This window comes from Podarcis gaigeae, assembly GCF_964106915.1.
Source record: "Podarcis gaigeae genome assembly, chromosome: 2".
NCBI classification, from domain to species: domain Eukaryota; kingdom Metazoa; phylum Chordata; class Lepidosauria; order Squamata; family Lacertidae; genus Podarcis; species Podarcis gaigeae.
Window position 1 is genome coordinate 102,403,937 of NC_139679.1, and position 27,542 is coordinate 102,431,478.

A 27,542-nucleotide genomic window follows, 5' to 3' on the forward strand; every position below is an offset into this window, starting at 1 on the left:
AAACTCGACCCTCCAGATGTTTTTGGACTACAACCCCCATGATCCCTAGCTAACAGGAGCAGCGGTCAGGGGTGATGAGAATTGTAGTCCCAAAACAACTGGAGGGCCAAGTTTGCCTATGCCTGCTCTACCCCTCCAGCTGAAATCAAATTCCTACTCCTGTAGCAATAATGGTGTTGGCATGCAAACAAATCATCAAACAGAAAGCATACATTTGAACTTTGTATACAAGCTGACAGAATTTTCCCATAGGAGTGGTAGGGGGAAACGTTTAAGCAGATGTGCATTGGAAATAGGAAAACAACTGAATGCTATAAAGGAAAACAACTGAATGTTATAAAGGAAGGACTGAGAAACTCTGAGAAACATGAGTATCCAACTCTGTGAAACCCAAAACACACATTGTAAGGTAAACATAGAATTGTAGAGTTAGAAGGGACCCAAAGTCCAAACAAACTGCAATGCAGGAACATTCTGATTTGGATCTTAACTTTCCTTTCTTCTGCAGTTCCCTGAACACTGGCTCTTGGGGATTGGAGGGCCTTTTGGAAACTACAGAGAGAGGGTGATAGGCAGAAATACAACCCACCCACCCACCCCCTTTAGTAATTTAAGTGACTCTTGTCAGTCTTCTGTTGTAAGCATCCAAAATCAGCCAATGATCCAATAAAAACTATAGGTAAAGGTAAAGGGACCCCTGACCATTAGGTCCAGTCGTGACCGACTCTGGGGTTGCGGCGCTCATCTCGCTTTATTGGCGTACAGCTTCCGGGTCACGTGGCCAGCATGACTGAGCCGCTTCTGGCAAACCAGAGCAGCGCACGGAAACACCGTTTACCTTCCCGCCAGAGCGGTACCTATTTATCTACTTGCATTTTGATGTGCTTTTGAACTGCTAGGTTGGCAGAAGCTGGGACTGAACAATGGGAGCTCAGCCCATCGCGGGGATTCGAACCGCCAACCTTCTGATCGGCAAGTCCTATGCTCTGTGGTTTAACCCACAGCGCCACCCGTCTCCCTTAATAAAAACTATACCAAGTCAAAAAAATGAGAATAGTATAACAAAGATATATTTTGTTAACATTTTGGAGAGCCATTATCAATGTTAAGATATATCTGCAGCTGCTGCAGGATGAAAACACCTCTCAAAATGTGTTTTAAGGTTACACATTTCTCTAAAATGTTTGCTTTGTTTCTGAATCAGAATAAGATGTGCTGTGCCTACAACAGGAAGCAACGGCTCATTTCGAAGTTGGACAGTCCTGTGATAGACATTATTTACTTGGACTTTCAAAAGGCTTTTGACAAAGTTCCTCACCAAAGACTTCTGTGTAAGCTTAGCAGTTATGGGATAAAAACAGTAATTTGTTAAAGAACAGGAAGCAGGAAGCAGGAATGAATGGACATTTTTGCAATAGCTGGGCTGTAAACAGTGGGTGGGTAATGGGACCAATGCCTTTTGACTTCCCAGCGTTAGAATTATTTCTTTTGGGGAGTGACCTCCCAAACACCAGTGCCTCTACAAGCAAACCTTGCAAAAGGCACAGACTTTACATCTCATCAACCAGCAGTGCAACATTTATGCAGGTAAAACGAATTATGCTGTGTATAATAATAATAATAATAATAATAATAATAATAATAATAATTTATTATTTATACCCCGCCCATCTGGCTGGGCTTCCCCAGCCACTCTGGTCGGCTTCCAAAAGAATATTAAAATACATCAAACATTAAAAGCTTTCCTAAGCAGGGCTGCCTTCAGATGGCTTCTAAAAGCCTGGTAGTTGTTGTTCTCTTTGACATCTGGTGGGATGGTGTTCCACAGGGAAGGCGCCACTATAGGATAAAGTAGTGCCTTGGGCTGCCAGAACTTTGTTTAATTGTGTAGATGGTTTTCAAAAAAAAGGTTCTGTGTGTGCATGGTAAGTGGTCATTTCTCCCCATGCCTTCACATAATGGATATCAGGTTTGAAAGAACACATTTGATAGAACAGCACAGAGTCAGATTTCAAACACTTCACTGAAGTTTTCCCCCTTTAATTGTTTCATTATATAGTGAAGAAACAAAAGTGGGTGAATCAATATGCATAATTATAACATCTAAATGCTGAAAAAAGTAGTCAACGGACTCTGATTTCTCTCAGGAGGGAGGATTAATCTTCCTTTCCCCTATTTCAAAAGTCTTCCAGCGGGGAAGGGTGTGTGTGTGTGGAATGAAGAGCTTATCACCTAGGAAACATATGGTCTTAATCGCACAGGTCTGGCACACTCTTGGATTTTCAGTCAGCAAGAGGCTCTTATTTAACTGGTCTCTTCAGAAGTACAAAAATAGGTGATTTAACTTATTTTAACTATTTCTTTTTTTGGCAACTGGAGTGGAAAACACACACACACAAATGTCCTTCGATGAAAACAGGCAGTCAGTGCAGCTGATGGCTTAGGGAAGAGATAAGGAGATACAAAGCTTATTTTGTACCTTGTGCCTCGGTACATGTTTCACAAGTGTCCTCCCATTGTGAGGAGTTGGGCTTTCTGCAGTTCTGAATAGACTTCCAGCCTTATTTGTTTCTGTTGTTCAATTTAGGAATACTAAGGGCCATGTTTCCTGCCAAACTAGCAGTTCGAAAGCACGTCAAAGTGCAAGTAGATAAATATGTACTGCTCCAGAGGGAAGGAAAACGACATTTCCATGTGCTGCTCTGGTTTCGCCAGAAGCAGCTTAGTCATGCTGGCCACATGGCCCGGAAAAACTGTCTGTTTTTCGGCTCCCTCGGCTAGTAAAGTGAGATGAGCACCGCAACCCCAGAGTCGTTCACGATTGGACTTAACTGTCAGGGGTCCTTTACCTTTTTAAGAGCCATGTTTAAGGTTTTTTAAGGTGCAAATTTTATGTTGGAGGGTTAAACATCAGCTTGACCCTCTCCTGTTGAAATCTGTGAGAGTTAAGAAGTAGTGATGATTGTTGGGATTGTGTGTAAGGAGACCTTAGCAAAGGAGTCAACGAGATGGCTCCCATAGGCAACAATACACCTGACAGTACCAGTATTTTGCCCAGGACAGTTCTTAGTAGCTATCCCCTCAAAAATGCACAGTGTGCAAGAGGCTATCTGCTCTTTCAGCTCAATTCCCATCTGCACTAGTTCAGCCTCTCCTGCACTGGACATACCAACTCCAGCCATGATAGAAAAATCAGTGCCCTAACTGTACATGAAGCAAGTCTGGACCAATGATGAAGGTTATACTGAATACTGAAAGTAAAACACAGAATAGAACGAGGCTTTGAAATAATTGGGTTATGTAAGGACATAAGAGGAGCCCTGCTGGATCAGACTAAAGACTCATCTAGTCCTGTTTCTCAGTGGATGGTGGGATGCTGATGAAAAGCCTGCAAACAACGCACATTCAACAATATTCTCCCTACTTTGTGATTCCCGGAGACTGGTATTCACGAGCAAGCTGCCTTCAAGAGTGGAGGTGGAAGCTAACTATTGCGGCTAGTAGCCCTTGATAGCTACTAGCCACTGAACTTGTCTAATCCCCCTTTGGTTGGAATCTCCTTTCTTGTAACTTGAAGCCATTGATTCAAGTCCTACCCTCTGGAGAAGAGAAAACAAGCTTGTTCCATCTTCCACGTGACAACCCTTGAGATATTTGAAGGTGACTATCATATCCTCACTCAGTCTCCTCTTTTCCAGCCTATACATAGCCAGATCCTTTTCCTTGAGAAGGTGTGCTCTCTCTTCGTAGGGTACAAGAGGCACTAGAATTCCCCGGGAAAGGAAACTTGAGTTTAAAAGCTTGAATGATCTGACAACTCCACCAACTCTCCCACAGAGATTCAGAAAGCAATATAGCGAGGGACCCCTGGGAAAAGCTACTGAAATGGGTTACTGCAGCTCATTTTAAAACTTTAAAATAAACTGAACAGGCAAATCTTACTAAGCTGTTAAAGGGGGGGGGGGTGAAAGAATGCCTTAATACCTAGAGTGAAAGCATAATGAAGAAAGTAGGACTAATGTATCTCCCACAGGAGCAGGGATTCTCAAAAGGGCTCTGTAAACTCTTGATGTAATGAGACTCTTATCAGGTAAAAAAAGGGCCAAGTGAGAACTATTTCTCTTTTTAAAAATATTCCAGAAAGGAGCAACTGGATAAAGAGTACTGTACTTTGAAAGAGGCCAAGAAATTCAGAATCTAACTGCACCTGACTACAGCAAGCTTTCACCTCTTCCAGTCATGTCTAAAGCAGGGGTGAGGACGAAACACAAAGTGGCTGGTGGTGGCAAAACCAAGGTGGTATAGTGGTTAGAGGGGCCTGGGAGATCAGGGTTCAGTCCCCCCCCCCAGCCATGAAGCCCACTGAATGACTGCTGGCCAGGTACTGTCTCTCAGCCTAAGGTTACCGTGGGGATAAAATAGTGAGGGCGAGAAATGCATACAGAACCTTGAGCTCCTTGGAGCAAAAGTGTGATATAAATGTGTTAGCAGAGGGAGTGAAGATAATGACAATAACAACTGCAATGACTGAAATTTCCCCTGAAGGGCTTTAAAGAACCCTTGTTCCTCCTTCACGTAGTTGTGATCTCTATTTTGCACTAGGCTCCAGCTGGGGTTCAATTGCAGTGGGGTTCACAGAATCACAGAATCATAGAGTTGGAAGAGACCACGAGGGCCATCGAGTCCAACCCCCTGCCAACCCCCCTGCCTTCCCCCCAACCCCCTTGGTTGGGGGAAGGAGATAAGCTCACCCATCCTTAGTGGAGTGGTGCGCCCATTCTGCAGCCAGGGTGGGGCGAGCTGCCCATGGGGGTGGGGTGTGCTGCATGGAGCCTTTCTGCCGCCTCCCCCTCGGCTGTAGGGCGGCTGAGGGAGAGGCGGAGGTCAGACCCAAGTCCCACGCTGCTGTTTCAGGGAGCACAGAGCCTGCAGGCACCCAAGCCAACACGTCCCTCCCAGGAGAGACATGTGGCTCAGGCATGCTGCAGGCCCTGGGGTAAGGCCCCCTCCCACACATCCTCTACCACTTGAATCTTCACTAGAAGGTCTGTGGCCCCTGCAGATGTTATCGGACTCCAACTCCCATTGGACATACTGCCTTGGGCTGACGGGAGTTGGAATCCAATAGCATTTGGAGGGCCACATATACGGAGAATCATTTGCACATACGGCACCCAACAGAATGTTTCTATTTTCATGTGGAGTGTTGGAAGGTAAGCTAATGCACCTAGATCAGGGGAGAAGCCTGCTGCTGCGATTCCCCCTACCTCCATACAATTCATTTCCACATCTGTTAGCATCAGCAAAGGAAGGGGTGAAGGATTTTAGGACTCATTGAACCCTCCCCCAGACCACACTCCTCACTGGCCCTGGTTTGCACACTGGGTGCTTTTGCTGGAAAATCACAACACATTAACTCATGCAACTTCCTTACATTAATTTCCTGAATATCGTGCTCTACATTTTGCTATGCTTCTGCTTGGACGTGCATTACAGTACTAGGTTTTCATTTCGCTTTCCTGTGCCCCCCCACCTTTCCTTCCTTTAACAACCCCTCCTTGTTTTGTTGCTGCTGTACTCTTATAAGTTTGCACTGTACCACATAGTTTGTACTGAATTTAGAAAAGTGTAAAAATTTCAACTTAAAAAAGAAGAAGATTATGGATTCGCTTCATCTGCAGAAATGCATATTAGTGCTGCAGTTAATACTTAGCAAGTAAAGAAGCGGATTTTGGAAGGACAGAAAACACCGAAAGAAGATTCTTTTGAAATGCAGATGCACAGTGAAGCACTGCTTTAAACCCTTCTCTTAGGTAAACAGGATCTCAAATAATTTTCTTTTGGAAATTTGGAAGGACATTTCTTCCACTTCCCCTCCCCTCCCACCTCCTCTGTACTTTAAGTCTACAATCATGTACTTCAAACTCAGTGTTCTACAGGATTGCCTGCTACATCAGGTATTTCTTCTGCAATAAACATCAGACTGACAGGCCAACAGTTCCACTAGTCTGCAGAGCTGGCCATTTGCTATGCGCAGAACTTCAGGTAATACTTATTTTTATTGAGGGGAAAAGTTGAATACAACTTTTTTTAAAATTAAACCTGGGCATCACAGATTTTTCACAGATGTTGCAACACAATTCCACAGTTGGCACTGCACGCCTAATTCAGCAAGTCTAGAGAAAGTGGTGGGGGGTGGTCCTCTCTACTACACCAAAATGGACGTTTTGTTGCAAAACACTTTGTGACCATTTGTACCTGGACTAAAAGAGAAAACCTGAAAAGATGCAGGCTGAAGATGACGAATGTTTGACATTCCCATGACATCCTTCATCTTGTATAAAATCTTTTGAAAGGCAGGGAATGAGTATCACAAAAAAGGTTAGAAAATACATAGCATGCTATTCTTTATATTAATACATTGTTCTAATAAAGAGAAACCCAGCCACTTGGGTGGAGTATAAGTAATATAATCATCATTTTTGTTTATATTTTAGCATCCCTAGAATGGTAGATCTTTAGGCCAGATCCCTTATATCCAAATGGAAATTTCTGTTTCTTATGCTTTGCCCGTTGAATCCTTGGTTACTGGATTCAAATCGTAACGACTAATAAATCAGAGCTCATTGGCAGGGCTCTTAACAGAGACCTGTAGCAAAATTTCCCATAGACCAAAAGAAGGGAAGGGATTTGGAGGTTCTAATGTACTTAGAGGATGTGCATAGTTAATTCATGGTGCTGGAAAACAACAAAACTTGGAACTCCATAGTGCTCATCCATAAAAGCTGTGGAGTTCACCGTATTATTTCGATATCTTAAATATATTTTTGATTTTTTGTCCTTCCTCTAATAATCACAGTGAGTCCCCACAGCGAGAAGTGGCAGGGAGATGATAGATAGATAGATAGATAGATAGATAGATGATAGATAGATAGATAGATAGATAGATAGATAGATAGATAGATAGATACCGTATTTGTTGCTCTATAAGACTCACTTTTTCCCTCCTAAAAAGTAAGGGGAAATATTTTTTTTTCTTGTTTTCCTCCTCCAAAAACTAGGTGCGTCTTATGGTCTGGTGCGTGTTATAGAGCGAAAAATACGGTAGATAGATAGATAGATAATATCTTGGCCTATAAATTGAGGCATATAAACTTACACAGTGGCATGCCCTACTTCAAGATATTGAGCATGGGCAAACCAAGGTTTGGCCTTCTTTGCAGCATATATTGTTGTCCTCCCATCACTGACAATGGGATCTGGGAAGAACAATAAGAGCAAACTTTACATGCATTTGTGAACCCCTTATATTATAACACTTCATGAGATCTACAGGCAACATTCCCCTTCAACAACTCTCTCATGAGACTTTCAAACTGGCAATTTCATAGAATCATAGAACTGCTGAGTTGGAAGTGACTCTGAGGGTCATCTAGTCTAACCCCCTACAGTGCAGGAATGTCAACTAGATCATACTTGACAGGGTGGCCAATTTGTGTGTGAGCAGGGAGGAGCTTTTGAAATCTGAAAAAGAAATTGTCATATGCCCCCTCAAGATCCCAGGCCCAATTCAAAGCGCTGGTTTTGACCTGTATAATGACTGCAATACCTCAAGGACCTACCCAGACCCTGAGATCATCCTCTGAGGCCCTTCTTCATGTGCCCCCTCCACAAGAGGTCTAGAGGGTGGCAACATGAGAATGGGCCTTCTCTGCAGTGGCTTCCCGGTCATGGAATGGTCTCCCTAGGGAGGCTTGTCTGGCGCCTTCGTTACATGCCTTTAGGCATCAGGCAAAAAATGTTCCTCTTCAACCAGGCCTTGGGCTGATTAACATCCAATGCCCTTTTAAATGTGTTGGGAGAGGGGGAATTATTGGTTGGTTGTCATTCTTGTTTTTACTATTTATTTTGTGGTTTTTATACAGTGATACCTTGGGTTATAGAAGCTTCGGGTTACAGACTCCGCTAACCCAGAAATAGTGCTTCAGGTTAAGAACTTTGCTTCAGGATGAGAACAGAAATTGTGCTCCAGCGGCGCAGTGACAGCGGGTTACAGTGGTATCTCAGGTTACATACGCTTCAGGTTACAGACTCCTCTAATCCAGAAATAGTGCTTCAGGTTAAGAACTTTGCTTCAGGATGAGAACAGAAATCATGCTCCGGCGGCAGCAGGAGGCCCCATTAGCTAAAGTGGTGCTTCAGTTTAAGAAAAATTTCAGGTTAAGAACGGACCTCCGGAACGAATTAAGTTCTTAACCCAAGGTACCACTGTATTGCAATTTTTTGTTGTGAACTGTCCTGGGATCTGCAGATGAAGGGTGGTATACAAATTTAATTAAAATAATAAAATATATACAGTGCAGCCCTATGCCTGTTTACTCAAAATCAAGTCCCATTTTGTTCAACAGGACTTACTCCCAGGCATGTTTGAATATATTTGCAGCTTTAGGTGCTTCAGCCAGGTTGGGTCCATGAGACACACTTGAGTCAAAACAAGTATAAAAGTGATAACAGGAGAGAAGTACCAAAAAGTTTCAAGCTGACAGAAATACGCAGACACTTTGCCTTTCCTCTCAGTTGCTTTTGAGCTGGAAGTGTAGACAACTGCTAGCAATGTCATGATCAGAGAATAGCTTTATGTACATTCCCTTGATGAACTTTGAATCTGCAAATTCTAAAGGAATAGCTGTGCTGCATCCATTGCTACAAAAAAATGTAACAAAGAATCTTCTGGCATTTTAAGTTTAACAAATGTATTGTGGCATAACTTTGGCCATGTAAGGTCACATTCTAATGTTGTTAGTCTTCAGGGTGACACAGGACTCGCGTCATTTTTTAAAATTCGTGGGTGCCCTCCAACTTTCCCCACTACAGCATTCTCTTAGTGTGACATAACTCTGTACCCAGTAATGCCAAACAGATCCAAAAGGAAACCTAAAAAGAGATTTTTATTTACTTCTTTGGTCTAGGAAGCCTTTGTATATCCTGAAGCTTCAGCATATGTCCTACATTTAATTTAGTTAAGCATGATCTGCATCAACTTCATCTTAATATTGAAAGGGTTGCAGACAATAGGATAAGCCAGGCACAGCGGGGAGTCTCTGCACAGAAATATCTAAATATTTTCTCATTTCTTCCCTCAAACATTCTGCCTGGGGAAGAAGATCTGGGTCACTGTAAACCTTATATATATTTTCAACAGTAATTTGTTCAGATAAGAGTCTCGTGTGCCTCTCTGTCTTCTTCTCCTATGGGATCAACACAGCTCTATGGACTTTGACCAGGAAAAGTGTTTACTGGTTTTATCTGCATTTTTTAATTTCAAATAAAAACTTTTTTAAAGACACCCAAGTTTGTTTCCATCTAACCACCTTGTGACTGCGAATTCCCTAAGTTAATTATATGCAATGTGAAGAAGTATTAAAATGTGAAAAAGCAAGCATTATTCTCAGGCTTTAAACGATGGCAATGTCTCTTGCTGAAACAACACAAAGGTAAAAAGATTCAGAGTAGCACCCGATGACTCAGCAGCAGCGGTACCCGTTCTCCCTTCACTTTTGTTACAGTACACGATATATAAATGCAACGGGTTAGAGTCTCAGGTAAGGGCAGCAAATGTTTGTTTACAGCTCTCAACAAGAGACACAGCTGTAAGTCTTCAAAATAAATTGTAGGTTTCACAATGGACATTTACCTACATAATTGCAGAAATTAGGGAAATTGAGGCACAGTCCAGTAATCTGCTGGTCAAAACCGTTTCCCAGTTATAGTTTCGTTTGATAAATTTTTAAATATCCAAATATTGTATCCTGCAGCATTCAAAACTCCCATTGTTCTAGGTGTGTTTTGCGACAAGGAATTTCATTAGCGGGAGCAGTTTCGCCTAAGATTTCAGATTAAAACTACAGAGTGGAAGGAAAGGAGGACCATTTTCTGCCTCTCTGCTTTCATGCACTGAAGACTGGAGAAGAGACCCTCTTAAGAATATTAGGGGGGGGGGGTGCAGGGGAAGCATGGCTTTGTGTTTGCAGTCTTCAGATGAGGACTAGACCATGTGAAAAATGAACATAAGATTTTAGCTGCAGTTCATTCATTTTCAGCTTTGTATCTTCTTATTAAAAAGCATGCCTAAACAAAGCAAAAACAAATTAAGCTGATGACAGAACCCCACACCAGCAGATCAAAAAGTTAGGTTAAGCTGGTACTTTCTTATTTTGCATGCTACTATAACTGCAGAGATGTGTGAAAGTACATTGGGACAACAGACAGAAGAGTGGGTTTTGTTATAACCTGGATGCAGCATAAAGCCTATGTGCCTTATAGGACCTATTGAAAACAGAATTGCTGGAGGGCGGGGGGGGGGGGGCAGGGCGGGATATATGAATAGAATGTTAAGTAAAAGCATCATATCCTCTCTTTGCTTATTAAGGTTTCCAAACAGGTACTGCTGTCAAATAAGCACTCAAGGAAAGATAGATTTGTAAGCAGCTTCATTTTATGACAAGACATGTAAGTATTTTACAGCAGTGCAGAGCACCTTATGTACTCTTTGGGCTTACTCAAACATAAACACATACAAACTGAACAAAAGCAGAAGACAATGAGGCTTAGCCACTCCAAGTCAGCATCAGGTGGAAGGGAAATAAGAATGTTCCGTTCTATTGAAAAGGTGCATTAAATATACCATAGCAAACACTATAGCTGCTGCAGGTATAGCATTTATACCCCACCCTTCTAAAAAATGGCTCTCAGAGCAGCTTACAAAACCGCTAAGAATATACATGAACTACTCAAACTCAATTCCCAATAGGGTAAGGGTAATCCATCCCATCAGGGATCACATAGTAAACAGGGTGTCACATTCACATTCCTGACACTGTTTCACAAAAAAGAATGTAGATTAACACAATCATATTTGGCTACAAAATATCAAAGTAATATCAAATATCAAAGTAAGTCTGATTTAACAAATATACTAATATTCTACAAAGAAGGCTGGGAGGAATCATCAAAATCATCATCATCATATTTTGACACTGCAAACATCTTTGTAAAAACAGTAAGTGCTGCATTTAATCAATTTATTAAAATAGTTATATCCTGCCTTTACATACATACATATATACATATACATACATGCATACACCCACACACCCACACACCCACACACCAAAGTGGAAAATGGTATTCAAGTTAAAAAACAATAGAAGCAGTCCCCATAGACCCTCTAGAAATAGCCATGTACTGGCAATACAGTGAAATAAAAACATTGATGAAATAGATGTTGATGAAGGGATACAGCTAAGAAGCTCATGTCTCTAAGTGCCAACCTGCTAAACTCACTGGTGATGAAGAGGCATAAGGAATTCTGATGTTGACCTGCATCTACAAGACTGCATACATGTGATGAGATGGTCCTTTAGATATCTAATAAATTAAATAATTTAGGATTAAGCTAGCCCCCCTGAATTGGTCTGAAAACAAATATGTACTCAGTGAAAACAAAACAGGCCTAGACCTCTGTCTGTCCCACCCAAATGTTGAGTCACTCTCAGAGTGCCACTCTGGACCAGCTAAAGATTCTGGACATGCTTTTCCCCATTCAATACATACTCAGCCCTAGATGTGATACATTTAATTGCAGAATACAACAAAAATATAGCCCTGAATCTTCTCCAACCAATTTTGTTTTTGTTGTCTGGAATGTTTGCTCTTTCCAACTTACATTGACCCAAACAGAGCATTTTTGTTCCTAGAGTACTGTTTTGCCCTCATTCTCCCATGACTTATGCTGATGTATGTTAAAAATTGAGGCTTATCAGCTTTGATTATCTGAAGACTGCCATGGTAAGGCTTGAAAATAAGTTCCAGCTACAGATGGAGAGATAAATACAGAGCACTAGCATTATCTGTACATTAAAGAGTTTTGCAATTTCTGCCTCAAGATAAAGGGAAATGCCTGTTAAGGAGGGTGAGAGGAACAGAAAGAACAGAACGAAAGCAACACTGAAAAGGAAAGATGTTTTCTCCAGATGAAAGGAAACCAAGGATTGATCCACTAACTGCCCTCTGCCTGTTTTATTTTTGTTTAATGTTTTCTTCCAAAGACAGCAATTCAAAACAGAAGCTGCATGCCAGTCAGGTTTTGTTCGAGCGGGGAAATAAACTATTTAAAAATTAGTAAAACTGATATTTCAAGGCCTAGGAAAAAAGAGTAACTTCTAAAGAAAGCAACGCATTTCTAGGGCTCCCAGCTGATGCACACTTATTTCCAAGTAAAAGTTCATGGGGTTGTACTGTAAATAAAAGTTTTTTAAAAAGCAACAAAACTCCACTTTACCAAATGAAATTCACCATCCCTGAGTATATCCTTTTACAAGCAAAAAACTCAACTCAAACTGAAGGAATAATACCAATAGCTACTGAAAAAAACATGTTTACCCCAAATCATACATCTCTTCCTAATCCTGGTGCCAATGTCTTTATTATTAGTCAGGGCAATTGTGTAAATCAGCATGAATAATCTATGAGATAACGAGGTGGGAGTCTCACACTTTGCTTCAGAAATAGGGGGGGGGGAGTCTCATTGTCCTGCTACCAACTTTTGCCACACCTGTGTAGCTTGCTTGTCTACTACACTTACTTTGCACACAAGTGAATTCTGTGTGTCTTTGGCTTACAGCAGCTTTGGGGCAAGTTCATGTACCATGATAAAAAGCCACACCACAAGCACAGACTTGAACACCACCCGGCTGAGTCACATTTCTTTTTTTAAATTTTGGTCCCACTGTCCACCAGAGATTCATGTGATGGGAAAATAATGTCATATGGTGTACTCTGTTTACACAGCCAGGACCCATTCAAAACATTTGTCTTCTCATGCATATTTTGAACTTATTTATTTATTAATCTTTAAAACTTTTTTTAAAGAACCGTTTGAAGTGGCTTACATAAACAGTGCAATATACAAACAATAGAAACCAAATTCACAAAACAACTCTTATCTCTCCCCAAGCAGCCTCAAAAGCCGCAACTGAATGCACAGAAAAGGAAACAACCCTAATATAACAAGGAGAGAAATGTCCTTCGGTTGAACTCCATTCTAAACAGCTACATTTTAACCAAATGCTGAAAATCATAGAATCACAGAACCATAAAGCTGGAAGGGACCACAAGGATCATCTAGTCCAATGCCCTGTAATGCAGGAATCTTTTGCCCAATGTGGGGCTCAAATGCACAACCCTGAGATTAAGAGTCTCATCTCAACCAGAAAGGTGTTCCATAGGATAGGTGTTGCCACCCCAAGAACACACCAAAACCCTGTTCCTTGTTGCCATCCAGTAGGTCTCAGACAGCTAAGGAGAGCAAGTCATGGCCTCAAATGATAAATAGAGCAAATGGAAGAAGGAAGTCCTTATGGTTCCCACGTCAGGGAAGAGCCAGAACGTGCTGCTTCATCAGTAGCAGGCGAGGGTTCTGAGCAGGAACTGTCAGAAGTGGAAGACAGGAAAATGAGGCGTGAAGCAAAACAGGGGGCGGAGAGTAGTCAGGCGGAGCAGGGGGTCAGAGATGGTGAAGAGCCCTATAACCCACCAACGCCGGGAGAAGGAAGTTCAGACTCAGAAAGGGGGGGAGCATTCACATCAGCACAGGCAAGGAGAGAAATGAAACGTAAAGATCATAGACATCTCGTGAAATTTCCACGCCTACTTTGTTGGCGCAGGAATCGAAAGAAGCTACTCCCTGAATCTGACTCGATAGGTTCGGATGCATGATTTTGAACTGTAGCTGTTCTTTTGTATATATGTAATAAAGACTGTAAATATCACGCTGAGTGTACTGGAGTGTTACTGCGAAGAGGGAACATCCCCTTGATATTTAGGCACTTAAAGGTAAAAGCTAGGATCATGAATTGAGTCTGGAAGCAAGCTGGCACACAGAGAAGATCAAAGAAAATGGAATAATATGTTATAATATGTTATTCTCACCTCATTCCAGTCAAGACCCTGGGCAACAGCATTTTACACTAATGGCAGGTGCTTTTAAACCTTTTTCAAGGGAAGCCCTATCTAGAACGCATTACAATAGTCTAATCTAGAGGGACCTAAGGAATGAGTGAGTGGGGGCAAGGTCGTCTGTCATCAGGTAAGACTGTAAGTGATGTACCAGCTGAAGTCATGAAAATATGCTCCTCAAAACCTGCACATTCAGCAGCAACACCATGCCAAGGAGCACCTCCAAACTATAGGCTCCTAAACCTGAAATGGGTGGCCCATCCACCACAAATACTTCTGTCTTTTCTGAATTGAGTTTTAGCTTGTTATACCCCAGTACTTCTCAAAAACAGTAGTCCAGGGTTTCCATTTTCTCCCTAGGATCATATGTGTAAAAAAAGAGATAGAGATGGATATCATCAGCATATTGTTGATGCCACCCCCTAAATCTTCTGCTGCCTTCTTCCAGTGATACGCTATAGATGTAAAACAGTATAGGAGACAAGATGGAACCACACAGAATCCTGTAGGTTACTGGGTGTCCTTGTGGTCAGAAATAAATGGTGGCAGTTCCATACCACAATCCTAATACCCACCCCCATAAAGTTACCCAGAAGAACCTTGTTCACTGTTGTCAAATGCCACTGAGAAGTTGAAAAGAAGAACCAAGAGGGTCACACTCAACAACAAACTCCCTTTCAAGTCATCCAGTGGGTCAACAAAGGCCATTTCAGTCCTCAAACCAGTCCAAGTAATCAATTCCATCCAAGAATCTCTGGAGCTGTGCCACCACCACCCACACACTCCCCTTGCTCCCCCCCAACCCGAAATGTGTTGGATCAGGTGATAGCTGTTTAACTCAGAAGAATTCAGTGATTCCCACCACTCTACAGAGCTGCCGTAATGCAACAAAGAGGTGCCGGAACTCAGAGACTCTCTCTCTGGCCAGACTGATTTCAATTAAGTCCCTCGTCACATGGGGGAATTCCACTGCACAACACTGAACAGATGCGATGGTGATAGAAAACAGTAACTTCTTTGCCATCATCATAGAATGAACAGGAAGATGGCCTTTAAGATGTGGTTGGTTGAGTTTGCTGTGAGTCTTCTTCCACTGTTGCCCTAGTTGCCTTCCTACTTGCAAGATTAGCCCCAGTATTGTAACCTGGTAAAGCACAAAACCTTATGAATTCCATCTGAGAGAAGAGGACACTTCGAAGTGATTGCACTGACCATTCATAAATTAAGTAATCTATCAAGAGTCATCCTCCCTTTCCATGTAAATGTTACCAATTGTGTGGTTATTCCCATGACAATACAGGTTGAGTGGTCTCCGAGTTGGGTCAGCCTTATCCAGGGCCCCTGAATAGGCTGCGTGGGGCAGCTGGGTACAGCCGTGGATGTAAAGGGAGGAAAGAGATAGAATTACCTGAACCACAAGAACACAGTCTGTGAATAATGCTCCTCTTACTTGTTGCTGCTGTTGTCTTATTACCTGTTGTTCATATGAAAGAGCCAGGGAGGGTTACAACAATTAAAACACAATGCTATAAAAAGCTTAACACAATTTATTGAAATAGTCAAACTCAAACCATCATGACACCACTCTGGTCACCAAAGAATGAATATTCAAACATTATGAATATGTGAGATCACTTCAGGGTTTACACCTTGCTGCCAGCAGCAAGGTACACTGTCTGCAGCACAGTAACTCAGGGGTAGCCATCCTAGCTACTTCCAGATATTTGATGGACTCCAACTCCCATCAGCCTCAGCCAGTATGGCCAATGGTCAGGGATGATGGGAGCTGGAGTCCAACAAACATCAGGAAAGCACCATGTGGGCTTCCCCTTGTAGTAACGGAATTGTTTTGAGATACGGGCCTTCTTGAGACACTGAAGGAAACATAGTACTGTAGCTCAACATACTATTGAAAAGATGTCAAAACTGAGAACTTTATTAGACACTCCACTATCAAGTCTCCTCGCATGAAAAACAGTGAACAAACACTTCAAATCTTTGCATGGCAGCATCAGCCAAGAACACACCACTATTAGTAAGAGTAGTTAAAAACAGATTGATTCCATTGCAATCAGCACTTTATTTATTTTAAGAGGGAGAGAAACTGATCATATTGCATGCCATTAAACACTCGAAAGGAAACAGCTGTAAATCTGGCAATTAAGGGGGCATAATTGGACTGTTCTGAGCATATGTGTCAATGGATGCAAACTGGTGTAGAATTTGCCACAACAAAAACAAAATGAGCAGAAGGTTGCTGTCTCCTATTTTAAGTTTTAAATGACAACTCATATGGAGCATTAAGTGCAAGAAAAGGAGATGTGAGATTTTAAACCTATTATGTGGCAAGGATGATTGTGTGACCCTAAGTGTTTCCTTTTTTTAGTTCCACTATGTTTAGAGGAATACACACACTGGCCAGTGTGTTTAGGTTTGCTGCAAAAGTGATAAAGAGCCCTATGGAACTTTAAAGATGCACAAATGTATTTATTTATTTACAAATTTACAAATTTATTTATTTACAAATTTATTATAGCATAAGCTTTCATAGATTACAGTCCAGTTTATCAGATGCATGAAGCGTTATCCCGTGTTGGTTGGTATATATTCAGGTATACAATATGTATACCTGCAACTCATAGCACTTCCTGCATTTTATGGGGTAAACTTTGATCCACAAAAGGCATAAGATATTTGTTAGCCTTTAAGAGGCCAGAATGGAATCAACATCAATGGAAGAGATCTAAATTGTCTATGATATGCAGAAGATATAGTTGCAATAGCCAAAAGGTCAACAAGAACTATAAAAAAAAATGTTGGAAGAACTAAATGAAGTATCAAAAAAGGTAGGACTGAAGATGAACCTAAAGGTAAAGGTACCCCTGACCATTAGGTCCAGTTGTGACCGACTCTGGGGTTGCGGCGCTCATCTCGCTTTATTGGCTGAGGGAGCCGGCGTACAGCTTCCAGGTCATGTGGCCAGCATGACTAAGCCACTTCTGGCGAACCAGAGCAGTGCACGGAAACGCCGTTTACCTTCCTGCTGGAGCGGTATCTATTTATCTACTTGCGCTTTGACATGCTGTCGAACTGCTAGGTTGGCAGCAGCAGGGACCGAACAACGTGAGCTCACCCCATCGCGGGGATTCGAACTGCCGACCTTCTGATTGGCAAGCCCTAGGCTCTGTGGTTTACTGGTAACCCACAGCCAAGACTAAAATAATGTATTACATGTGATGTGTTTGGGAGAGAAGACTTGGACCATGACACAGAGAAACATGAACAGCTTAAGAATAACACAATGTACCATGGAATGTTCAATGTCAGGAATATAAAAGACAGAAAAGCTATGACAGAGACCAGAAGTTATGGATGGAGTGGTGAAGGCCATGAAGTTGAAGTTGGACATAAGGCAGGACATGTTACAAGGGGCAATTTAGGCCAATGGACTAAAGCAGGGTTAGCATGGAGAGCCTACAGTTTCAAAAGACCAAGGCGGAACCACAGGCGGATGATCTGAAACTAACAGCAAGGCTTATGTGGATGCAAGGAGCAAACAGCAGAAAGCAATAGAGAGAACTTGAAGAGGCATATATCCAAACATGGATGTGAGATGTTGGGGGGAAACAAAACAAGAAGATGCCACAAAACTCTTTGGTGTTTTTTTTCTGTTCTTTTGCCAGGAGAATAATGTGGTTACATCTTTGGAACTAGGTTTGAGTCTGAATCAAGCTGAGTTTTGTCACTGGCTGGTTATCACTAGAAAATTAGTCAATAAAAAGGGCATTTAAGAAAACAGAAAACCCTGTGCTTTAGTAGCTTCATCATAAACTGCTCTAGGAAATCAGTAACATATCAGTTTGGAAGAAAAATGAATTATAATGTTTCGCTTTCCTACCTAAAAGTCATAATTTTGAAGATTTTTTCATAATATCAAAATCTGTCCAAGGGGACAGAGTCAAGCTATATAGTCAGCCTACACAAGTCTGAACAACTCTGTGATTCTTGATGGATACTTGATGCCAATGATGCTATTAATTGTAGAAAGCTCCTCTAAAACTAATGTGGCTGAAAAGACTAAAGAGTCAAAATCCATAGCACCATAAAGCCCTGACTGCTGCCTTCTTGCATTGGTGTCTCGTCCAACTCTACAGTTCTACGATTCCTTAAGGCAAGCTCTTTGTGGGTCAGCAATCCACCCCATAAGCACCCTCATGGAGGCATGCTGTCCAGTCCCTGAAGTGTTTTACACCTCTGGCTCAGAGCTCAAGAGATCTGTAGGTTTGAGTTGGTAGAAGGAAGTGTACGTGGTGCAATCCTCGTATTAAGCTGATAGTAGTCTCTGGATAGCATTCTTTGTATCTTCCTTTGAATGCTCCATACATTTCTGCTTTGACGTGGCTGAAAAAAGGGAGGCAACAGAAGAACCTTGAGGTGGGCAGGAGGGGGTGGGGAAAGGAGAAGCACTTTCTCTTCAAAGTCTGGGTAGTCTCTTCCATCCTGCCACAATGCCTCACCCTTCCCTTAAAAGGCCCCAGTTCAAGTTTCATTGCAAAGTTCAGGAAGCACAGAGGATGGTATGCATAAACAATGGCACATAGATATTGTGGCTTTCGTATAAAACAAAATGATATACTGGTCATATGACAGAGAGCATCAAGCTTCTTCTAACTGACACTAAGACAATCATAGATAGTCACAACTAGATTCTTTCTACTCTGCCTAGACAATGTGAAATTCCATACACATAATCCAAAAATCTTCAGCAGACATAGGTGACCTAATGTATCATGGTTTGCTATAAAATAAACACAGATCCAACCACATGTGCTGCAGAGACAGACAGGCAGACACATGATATAGCAACACAATTAAATTATGGGCAGAAAGCAAAAGCTCCATTTCCATGCCTAACTTGTCCTTCAATGTATTTCACTGTGATTGTCTAGCTGGATGATGAGATGCACGAAACAAGCACATCATCATCATTAGGCTCCAGTTGCAACACTGTTTGGAACCAAAGTATGCAGAATTTTCTAGCCTAGCTAGTTTTCTACACCAACAACTGGTTTTCTGAAGCAAGCCTTCACCACCAGCTAGATTCCCTGCTCCCTGAGTTGTTGTTGTTGTTTTTGCTCTGTTTTGGGTGTTCTTCAGACTTTGGATAGGCCACATGACTTCATCCTTTCAGCTTCTGCCCCATCCTTGAAATAGAGATACTGTAATAACTATTAAAATACAGTATTCACAGGCAAAGATACAAACTGCCAGTATTTAGCCCAGCAACATATATTTCCTTCAAACAGCATTTCCGTGTAGAAAAGGTAGGCTCAAAGCATATAATTCATGCCCAACAGGCATTCCCATCAACTGATGAACTGTTTCTATGGCACACTTCATTTAGCAGTTAAGACTGTTCCTATAGAGCATTTAATTAGCAGCTAAAATTTTTTATTAAAAGCTTTCTTATGCATTCCACAAACATAAAATGAATTTATGCACAAGAAGCAATGGGATGGGGAATAATAATAGATTGGCAGCACTCCCCTCATTGTTTACACATTTCCGTAGGAAAGAGTTAGATATAAAACTATTCTAAGTTTCACACAACCATGTGTAAAGCAAACTACTTGGCCAGGAAAAACTTATGGGGAAATATGGGCATACGTGCATATGCAAGCATACTTAACATTGGACTCACAGAGAAGAAAAGAATCACAAAAAAATGCTTCTTCAAAGGGCTTGTGTATCTTAACGCAAACGTCAGATGTGTGTACTAAACGTCAGACGAATGTACAAGTTCATAATATGTGTGAATCAAAACACACACCCCACACACTCATATATATATATATATATATATATATTACATAATTTGCTAGCCATTCAACATTAGAGGGGATGTGATTAATCTTCCACGACAGGCTCTGAACTTTCCGTTCAGATGGGTTCTTCCTCTTCCTTCAGACCTACTGGCAATGGATGTCATTTGACCTGCAGATTTCACTCCGAATAAGGATCAGAGAAACAAACACTGACATTATTCCGCTAACCAATTATCTGCCTCAATTTACTGCTCAAGCCCAGAGACTAGTTTGCTAAATGCATAACAACTAGAGGGGGTGGGGGGGAGAAATTTTTGATAGAAAGGAGGGGGAAATATCGTCAGTTCTTTCGTTTTGCACTTAAATGAGCAGAGTGGATGAAGCCAAAGGAAGCCAGGCACAAAGCAAACAAATTTGAGTTTGGGGAGGTGGAGGTGGAGGGGGCTGGGATCTAAAATACCATTCACCTGGGCTGGCTCAAAAAGTGGGGAAGGAGAAGCCAGGCCTTCTGAAGGGTTTTTGTGGGGAGGCCAAATAGGCTCCTTAGAAAGGGGCAGTAGATAACGAATAACAGGAATAAGAGAGAAGCTTTTGAACCATTTTGTCTGCCCTTATTTTCCCCCATCCTCTTTCCTTTCTCCAGCAGGTTGCTAGGAGGAACATGTGCCTCTACTCCATCCTGTGTTTACACTTTGGGAAACTCTCACTGCCATATCTCCCTCCCCAATTTCCTATCCTGGGGAAGGAAAGGCAGCAAGACTGTGTCTTTCTCCACCTCCCCGCACTTAACCCCAAATCCAATTCTTCACCCTACTTCTTCCTCCTCAAGGGACTTACAATCCTAGCCAGGCTTCACCAGAACCTTGAAGGGGTTGGGAGGGAGGGGAGGAGGAGAAGGAAACACACCTGTTTCATCAAGCCAGAAGAAGTGAATGCAAAACAGAGAGGGCTATTATTCCCTAAATAGAAAACAAGCACTTAGCAACCTTTCTAGCTGGACTTGAATGCCAGAACCCTCTTAAAAATAAACTAAAAAATGCACTCCTCTTCCTACCTCAGAAGGGGAAGAAAAACCTGGAGCTGGGTTTTCCTGCTCCCACCCTCGAAAGGAAAAGCAGTTGGTGGAGATCCAGAGGGGTTTGGATTTGCAAGACCCCCCCCAAAAAAAGGGGACACCCACCCTTCCCCTAATCAGCAGAGGCTCAAGAAGTCACCGAAACCACTGTCTTGAGACCAAGGGGAGTCTAGCCATTCCCTTCAACGCCCGGCACAGCTTCCCCACAGCCGACCCAGGCACCCCTCACTCATAGATATCCAGCCCCACACAAGCCCAAACACCACCCCTTCCGCTCGCTCGCTCGCCCGCCCTCCCTTCTCCACCTCTTCCAACCTGCAGTCCGACTTACCCACTCCAGCACCCTCAAGAAAGCCAGGGGCTCCTTCAGCGCCCGGAAGGTTCCCTTGGAGGCGAGCTGGGGGGGGGGGAGAAAAGCCAGTGAGAGCAGTTAGGGCAGGAGGGGTGCCAACCCCCGCGGCGAAGCCTCCCGGCGCGCGCGCTTCCCCCTCCCTCAGGCGCCCTTACCTGGTTAACGGGTTCCATCCCTGCCCGGCTTTTGGCGCGCAAACTTCAGCTTCCCCGGAGGAGGCGGCGTCCAGGTGCAAGGAGCGCCCTGGAGAGGCTCTAGGCGGCTGGCCCGCGCCGAGCAAGGCAGCCGAGGAGCCCGGGTTGGAGCGAGCGAGGCGGGCGGGGGGAAAAAAACCCAGAAGAGCTGAGCTCCCAGCGAACATCCACGCCCGAGCCGAGCGCGCAGGGCGGAGGGAAGGAGAGGAGAAGGAGGAGGTGGGGTGGGCTGCCCGGGCTCGCCGCTCTGCCGCGCTTTAGTCGCCTGAAGAAGCGAGTGCGAGGTGGCCGGGCCGCTGCTTGAGAGAGGAGGGGGACGCTTCAGCCGCTCGCTTCGCCTTCTCACAGGCTGAGCGCTTCTCCCCTCACAAACCTCTGGACGGTGCTGGCGCGCTTCCTCAGCATGTCGAAGCGGAGGCAGAAATAAGAACAGGAGGAGGACTTTTTGAAGAGAGGGGACGCGCTGCCACTCCGGCGCGTTTTTTCCCGCGCAGCGTCCCTGCGAATAGCGGCGCGCTCGCTTCAGTCGGCGTCTTCCCGCCGAGGGAAGAGCTGCGCCCTCCCTCTCGCGCGCGCGATGTGGGACTCGTAGCCCGATCCTACGTCTCCTCAGAAGCCGCCTTATACCGAGTCAGAGCACTGGCCCGTCTAGCTCAGTAAAGCCTACACTGACTGGCAGCAGCTACATGGAGAGGCCTGGGGTTGAACCCGGGGCCTTTTGCTTGCAAGGCGGACCCTCTACCACTATCTATGGCCCTTCCCCTCTTACTTGGGAGTAAGCCCCAGTAGGGGTGACAGCACAGTCCGTGTGTGCAAATGCCATAAGCAAAAATAAACCCCTGCCTCCAAGGAGTTTACAGTCTGAAATAAGCAATGGGGAAAGCAATAGAGGGAGCAGTGGATGCAGATAATGTTTACTACACCATGTATGCGGTTTAGCCCTGTCTCTCTCTGTGTGTATTTTTCTCTCAGTTAAGCTAAATTAGATTTCTTTCCATCATGTATGCGCTAGGTTTGTACACATCCTCAGCAAATGTACAGTGCAATCCTAACCATGCCTACCATGAGAAGCAGGTCTTACTGAATTGAGTGGGGCTTGCACCTGGGTAAATGGGGTTGTCTCCTTAATCTAGGAGTCAGCACCTTTCATTGATCACCAGTGGGATTTGCTTCACTGGAAGCTGACATGCAGAGGACTAGGCTGCATAAGGAAGTGGGTAGAAAGAAAGCCAAAGAGATAACTACAGCCACGTCGTCTGAGGGTTTTATGGCCGCAATGATGTGCTACTCTTTGGACTGGCAGAGATCAGCATGAGGATTAGCACAGTGTGACTTACAGGTGTTGGGCAATGGTATGCTTCTTTGGCAGCACACCAATTAGAGCCTTAAAAGTCCTCTAATTATGTGCTCCTCTTCATGGAAACTAAAACCTCATTAAAGAGTCACTGTTGTTGTTTTTTGCAGTGTTCCTCACAATATCGAGATAAAACATCCCGGAACATCACACATCACTTGAAATGCTGCACTGTTTTGAACACACCAGCTTGGCTGCTGCCTTTCTTCAAGCACCGAGGGGACATTCTTGAGTGTATTTATTTAGAACACACCATTGGGATGTGTGCCACTTGAATCCCGAATGGATTCTTCCTCTGGGGTGCAAGCAGGAGACTGCTATTCTACCCCTCAAGCAAATCTAAATGAGAGGAGGCATGGCATGAAGTGTTCCTGTGAGGCCTCTGCTTCTCTTCTCGATGGGGCACATTTCTGAGCATCAACAGAGTGGAATTCCTGACATTATACCTCCACCCCAAGGAAGAAAAACAGAACCCAGAGGAGTGTACGTAAAGCTCTGGGTGTCATAAAAATGCAAATACATGTAATGGAAGAGTTTCGGCATTTTAAACCCTGCCCCCCATGACTCTGCTTGATCCCTCTGTTTCTACAGCTATCCTCCCACCCCTTCTTTCTTGATCTTTGCTACCTCAATGTTTATGAGACTTTTTAAAAATACAGTGGTACCTCGGGTTGCATACACTTCAGGTTACAGACTCCACTAACCCGGAAATAGTGCTTCAGGTTAAGAATTTTGCTTCAGGATGAGAACAGAAATTGTGCTCCGGCGGCGTGGCAGCAGCAGGAGGCCCCATTAGCTAAAGTGGTGCTTCAGGTTAAGAACAGTTTCAGGTTAAGTACGGACCTCCGGAACGAATTAAGTACTTAACCCAAGGTACCACTGTATGGGAAACACAAATTTGCAATTTGGAAAACTTTATTTCTTAAAAAAAGAACCAAACCTTGAAAGCAGAAGAAAGGAAGAGAACACTAAAGCTCTAATCAAAAGCTTATTCACATAAGATAGAATACATGATCATTTAAATATTTCCAAGCCCTGTTTTAGATTCTGCCCCATATCTACATTTGTATTTGCACTTTACCCAATTCGAATTCCCTATTACGATCTGATTTCACGCCTGCATTAACTTATGAAATTACCTGTTCTACCTCTCAGAATATTCACACTTAACTTTGCTTAAGCATTTACTTCGTTAGCTTTGGTTTTGAAATCCCTAAATATCTCCAGATGTTGTTGGACTACAGTTCCCTGGCCTTATGACATGGTGGCTAGGGCTGAAAGGAGTTTGAATCCAGCAACTTCTGCAGGGCCACAGGTTAGCCAACCTGCCACAAATGGGCTGTGGTATTTCAGAAACAGCCCCTCTTAGATTAACCCTGTTCAAGAACTTTGTGTAGTTTCTGAGGCCCTTTCTCATGGTCCACCCCCACTGGCAGAGGTGTGGTTGGTGAGAACAAGACAGAAGATCATTTTGATTGTGGCACCCAGATTATGGAATGACCTCACTCAGCGTGATTCTTTGGCCTCCTCATTGCCTGCTTTTTAGAGGTAAGAGTAGTCTGGTCAGCTGTTTCTATCCTGAAGGATTGAAGTAATTGTTGGGGAATAATCTGTGTAATACTTTTGCCATGATCTAAAACAGAAATACTACTGTATATGACTATTTATTGATTCTCACTTCATTATTTTCTAAAAACAAAGAATGGAAAGCTGATTTTTCCACATTTGCATCTGTTTTAAAAGCTAGCTTAAATATGTGACACACAGGATCAGACCAATAGATTTATGTGTTGAAATAATTGTCTAATTTTCATCATAGGGCTATAGGACACTCTCTCACTCCGGCAGCAGCTATCAAAGTTTCAGACAGGACACTCTCAGCTTTCCCCAGAAATGCCAGGAATTGAACCTGGAAACTTCTGCATGGAAAGAAAATACTCTACTGCAGAGCTATGGCCTTTCACCATGAGCTAAGCCCACGAGTTAATGGAAATTGCAATATTTAGAAATGTTGCAACTTAGTTATTAAAAAAAATTAAAGTCCTCCAAATAAAATAACCAGCAGAATCTCTAAAGATCATCCCAGGAGGGACTGTGTAATGGGATGTTTCTCTAGCCCCTTAATAAAAACTGCATTTAAAAAGAACCTGTGACACTGATTCCACTTCTTCATTATTACAATGAAGGGGAATAGATCAGGTAAGAGGCAAGCCAAATTTAAGTGCACCAAAGCATGCTCAGATATCTCTTGCTGGAATTAATGGAACTTTCCTGTTGAAACCAAAATATTAAAAACCTCTATATTGCTTCTGAATGCTGTTTACTATGCAAATTAGCTTTGTGAAGGAAATACACACACTAGATTCCCCTGCCGCCTCAACAACTGGACAGAGATCCTAGAGAGAGGTGATGGAATTTCTTTTTTCTTTTTAATTAGCATTTTATTTATTTGTTAACATTTTTATATTACATCGGTAAACGTTGTCATATTACAGAAGGGAGGAATTTCTGTAGACCACAGCAACTCTCTGACCCTCAAGTCTGTCTTGATACTGCACCAAGTACCCAGGTGGACACAGCTGGGTGAGACCAACTCCATCGTGTGATTTTACTGTATTTTTGGTTTTTATGGAAGCCGTCCAGAGTGGCTGGGGAGGCCCAGCCAGATGGGCGGGGTATAAATAATAAATTATTATTATTATTATTATTATTATTATTATTATTATTATCCTCACCCATCCAGGTCTCAGTGATGCAGACCAAATTGGCCTCCTCATCCACAATCAGTGGATGAGAGAGATCTTGCTCAGAGCCAACCTGGCATTCAGCCACAGCAGCCACAGACCCAACACCCAGCTGATAAAAGACAACCACAATTCCCCAGGTTGGAGGAGGGGCTAGCACACAGCACAGTCACTAGCCTATGCCATGTGCCCCTTACCCAGGCTGTCCCATACCCTACCCTGAACCATTGTGAATGGGTTCCCACCCCCTGCTCTTCCCAGCTCTTCTCTAAAGGAACTGATTTGTTTATTGCGATGGGCCTATATAGAGACACTTGTTGCTGAGGAAAGCCACCTAACACCTTGTAACGGACTCTTGCAGTTCTTATGCTTTATAAACAGACAGGCTGAATGTGGCTTGCTATGCCAGAAGAATTGCCTACAGGTGGTCAGCTGATCCTGGCTCTCCATCCACTGCTTGATTTCTTGCTGTGCTTCTTGATTCTGAGCTTTCTGTATTGATGGATGAGACTGCCTAGTTAAGCTCTCTGAAAACAGCATATGTATTCTGTATGCAGTCAAAAAGATGTGACACCTAGAAAGGAGTCATGAAGAATCTACTATATACAGTAAGCTTTACAGAATCTACTCTAGATTTGAAGGGTGCCTGGTTAAAAATGTTGGCGTTTGGGCTTCCAGGCTGAACAACCACGAGGTTTTGTGATAACTGCCAATCATGGGGACAGTGCTGAGACATTACTTTTCGTGGGCCAGTTTCTGTTGTTGAAAATGTGCACATTTTCCTGCCTCACACAGTTCTTTTCAAAGCAGGAAGAAAAGGCTTTCCAGCCACTAGCTTTTTTCGCTTCTTGAGAACAAAATGGCAATTTTTTTCTTATCTCAGTGGGAGGGGGCGGATTTCACAGTACCTTTTAAAGTGCTCTAAATTGCAGAGTGCTTTAAAATGTTTTAAGGGTGTGTCACAAAAGAGGGCGAAACATAAATAAAATCCAAAAGTGACCGCCAAGCCAGAACTGGTTGAGTTAGAAGCAGTTTGGCACTGTATGCTGAAGACTGTACTGCATCAGCTCCTGAGCATTTCAGTGGAACCAGCAGTGTGTTGCTGTGACTCTTTTTACTCTCTTCATATACATTGATAAACATGGGAATAGAGGGAACTTTCACAGCAGCTCCTCGGAGGCCTGTTGTCAGCTAGAATGGTGGGTAAAAAGATGAGCATGGGTCTCTGGGATGCACAGGAAGGTGTTTATCCATACTTCCATGCCATATCACAAAAAACAATTTTGAAAGCACCCTCCATCCCAAAACTGGTTTTCCATGTGGTCTGTAGAGGCTGCTGCTCAAGAAGGACAAGGACAAATATCCCCTTGGGCACATGGAATGATTGCCAAAGTTATTTTATTCACAGCTACTGTCATTAGCTTTTATCATTTATATAGTACAGTGGTACCTCGGGTTAAGTACTTAATTCATTCCAGAGGTCCGTTCTTAACCTGAAACTGTTCTTAACCTGAAACACCACTTTAGCTAATGGGGCCTCCCGCTGCTGCCGCTGTGCTGCTGGAGCACGGTTTCTGTTCTCATCCTGAAGCAAAGTTCTTAACCCAAGGTACTATTTCTGGGTTAGAAGAATCTGTAACCTGAAGCGTATGTAACCTGAAGCGTATGTAACCCAAGCGACCACTGTAATTGTAATTTCCGTTGCAGTGTTCATAGCACTTTTGCTTTCTTGCCTCGTTGATCTCCGGGTAAATGGATATAGTTTTCATGGCTGTTGTCGTCTTTAAATGTCTGCACTCCTTGCTGCTCAGAGAACCTCGTATGTAAACAGCAGATAGTTGCCAGTACCAGAGAGAACCAGCCGTCAACCATGGCATTGCACTGGTCAGTTTGTTTTAGGGGGCAAAACAAGCTCCAGCTGCAGACCTGCAGGGCTTTGGGGAGCAGCTGCATCCTCAGCACAGCTACACATGACAGCTGGG

General features: G+C 43.1%; 1 protein-coding gene across 1 annotated transcript in view; it reads right to left on the reverse strand.

The window, feature by feature from the left end:
- SYNPR (synaptoporin) overlaps positions 1-21,954 on the reverse strand; it is a 148,636-nt gene extending 126,682 nt beyond the window's left edge. The window contains exons 1-2 of the mRNA XM_083725173.1: positions 21,424-21,954; positions 21,248-21,313 (exon numbers count right to left, since the gene is read on the reverse strand). Of these exons, the coding sequence (XP_083581299.1) occupies positions 21,248-21,313; positions 21,424-21,441 (84 nt within the window). The 5' untranslated portion in view covers positions 21,442-21,954. The remainder of the gene's footprint in view (positions 1-21,247; positions 21,314-21,423) is intronic.
- Between the last annotated feature and the right edge of the window lie 5,588 nt (positions 21,955-27,542).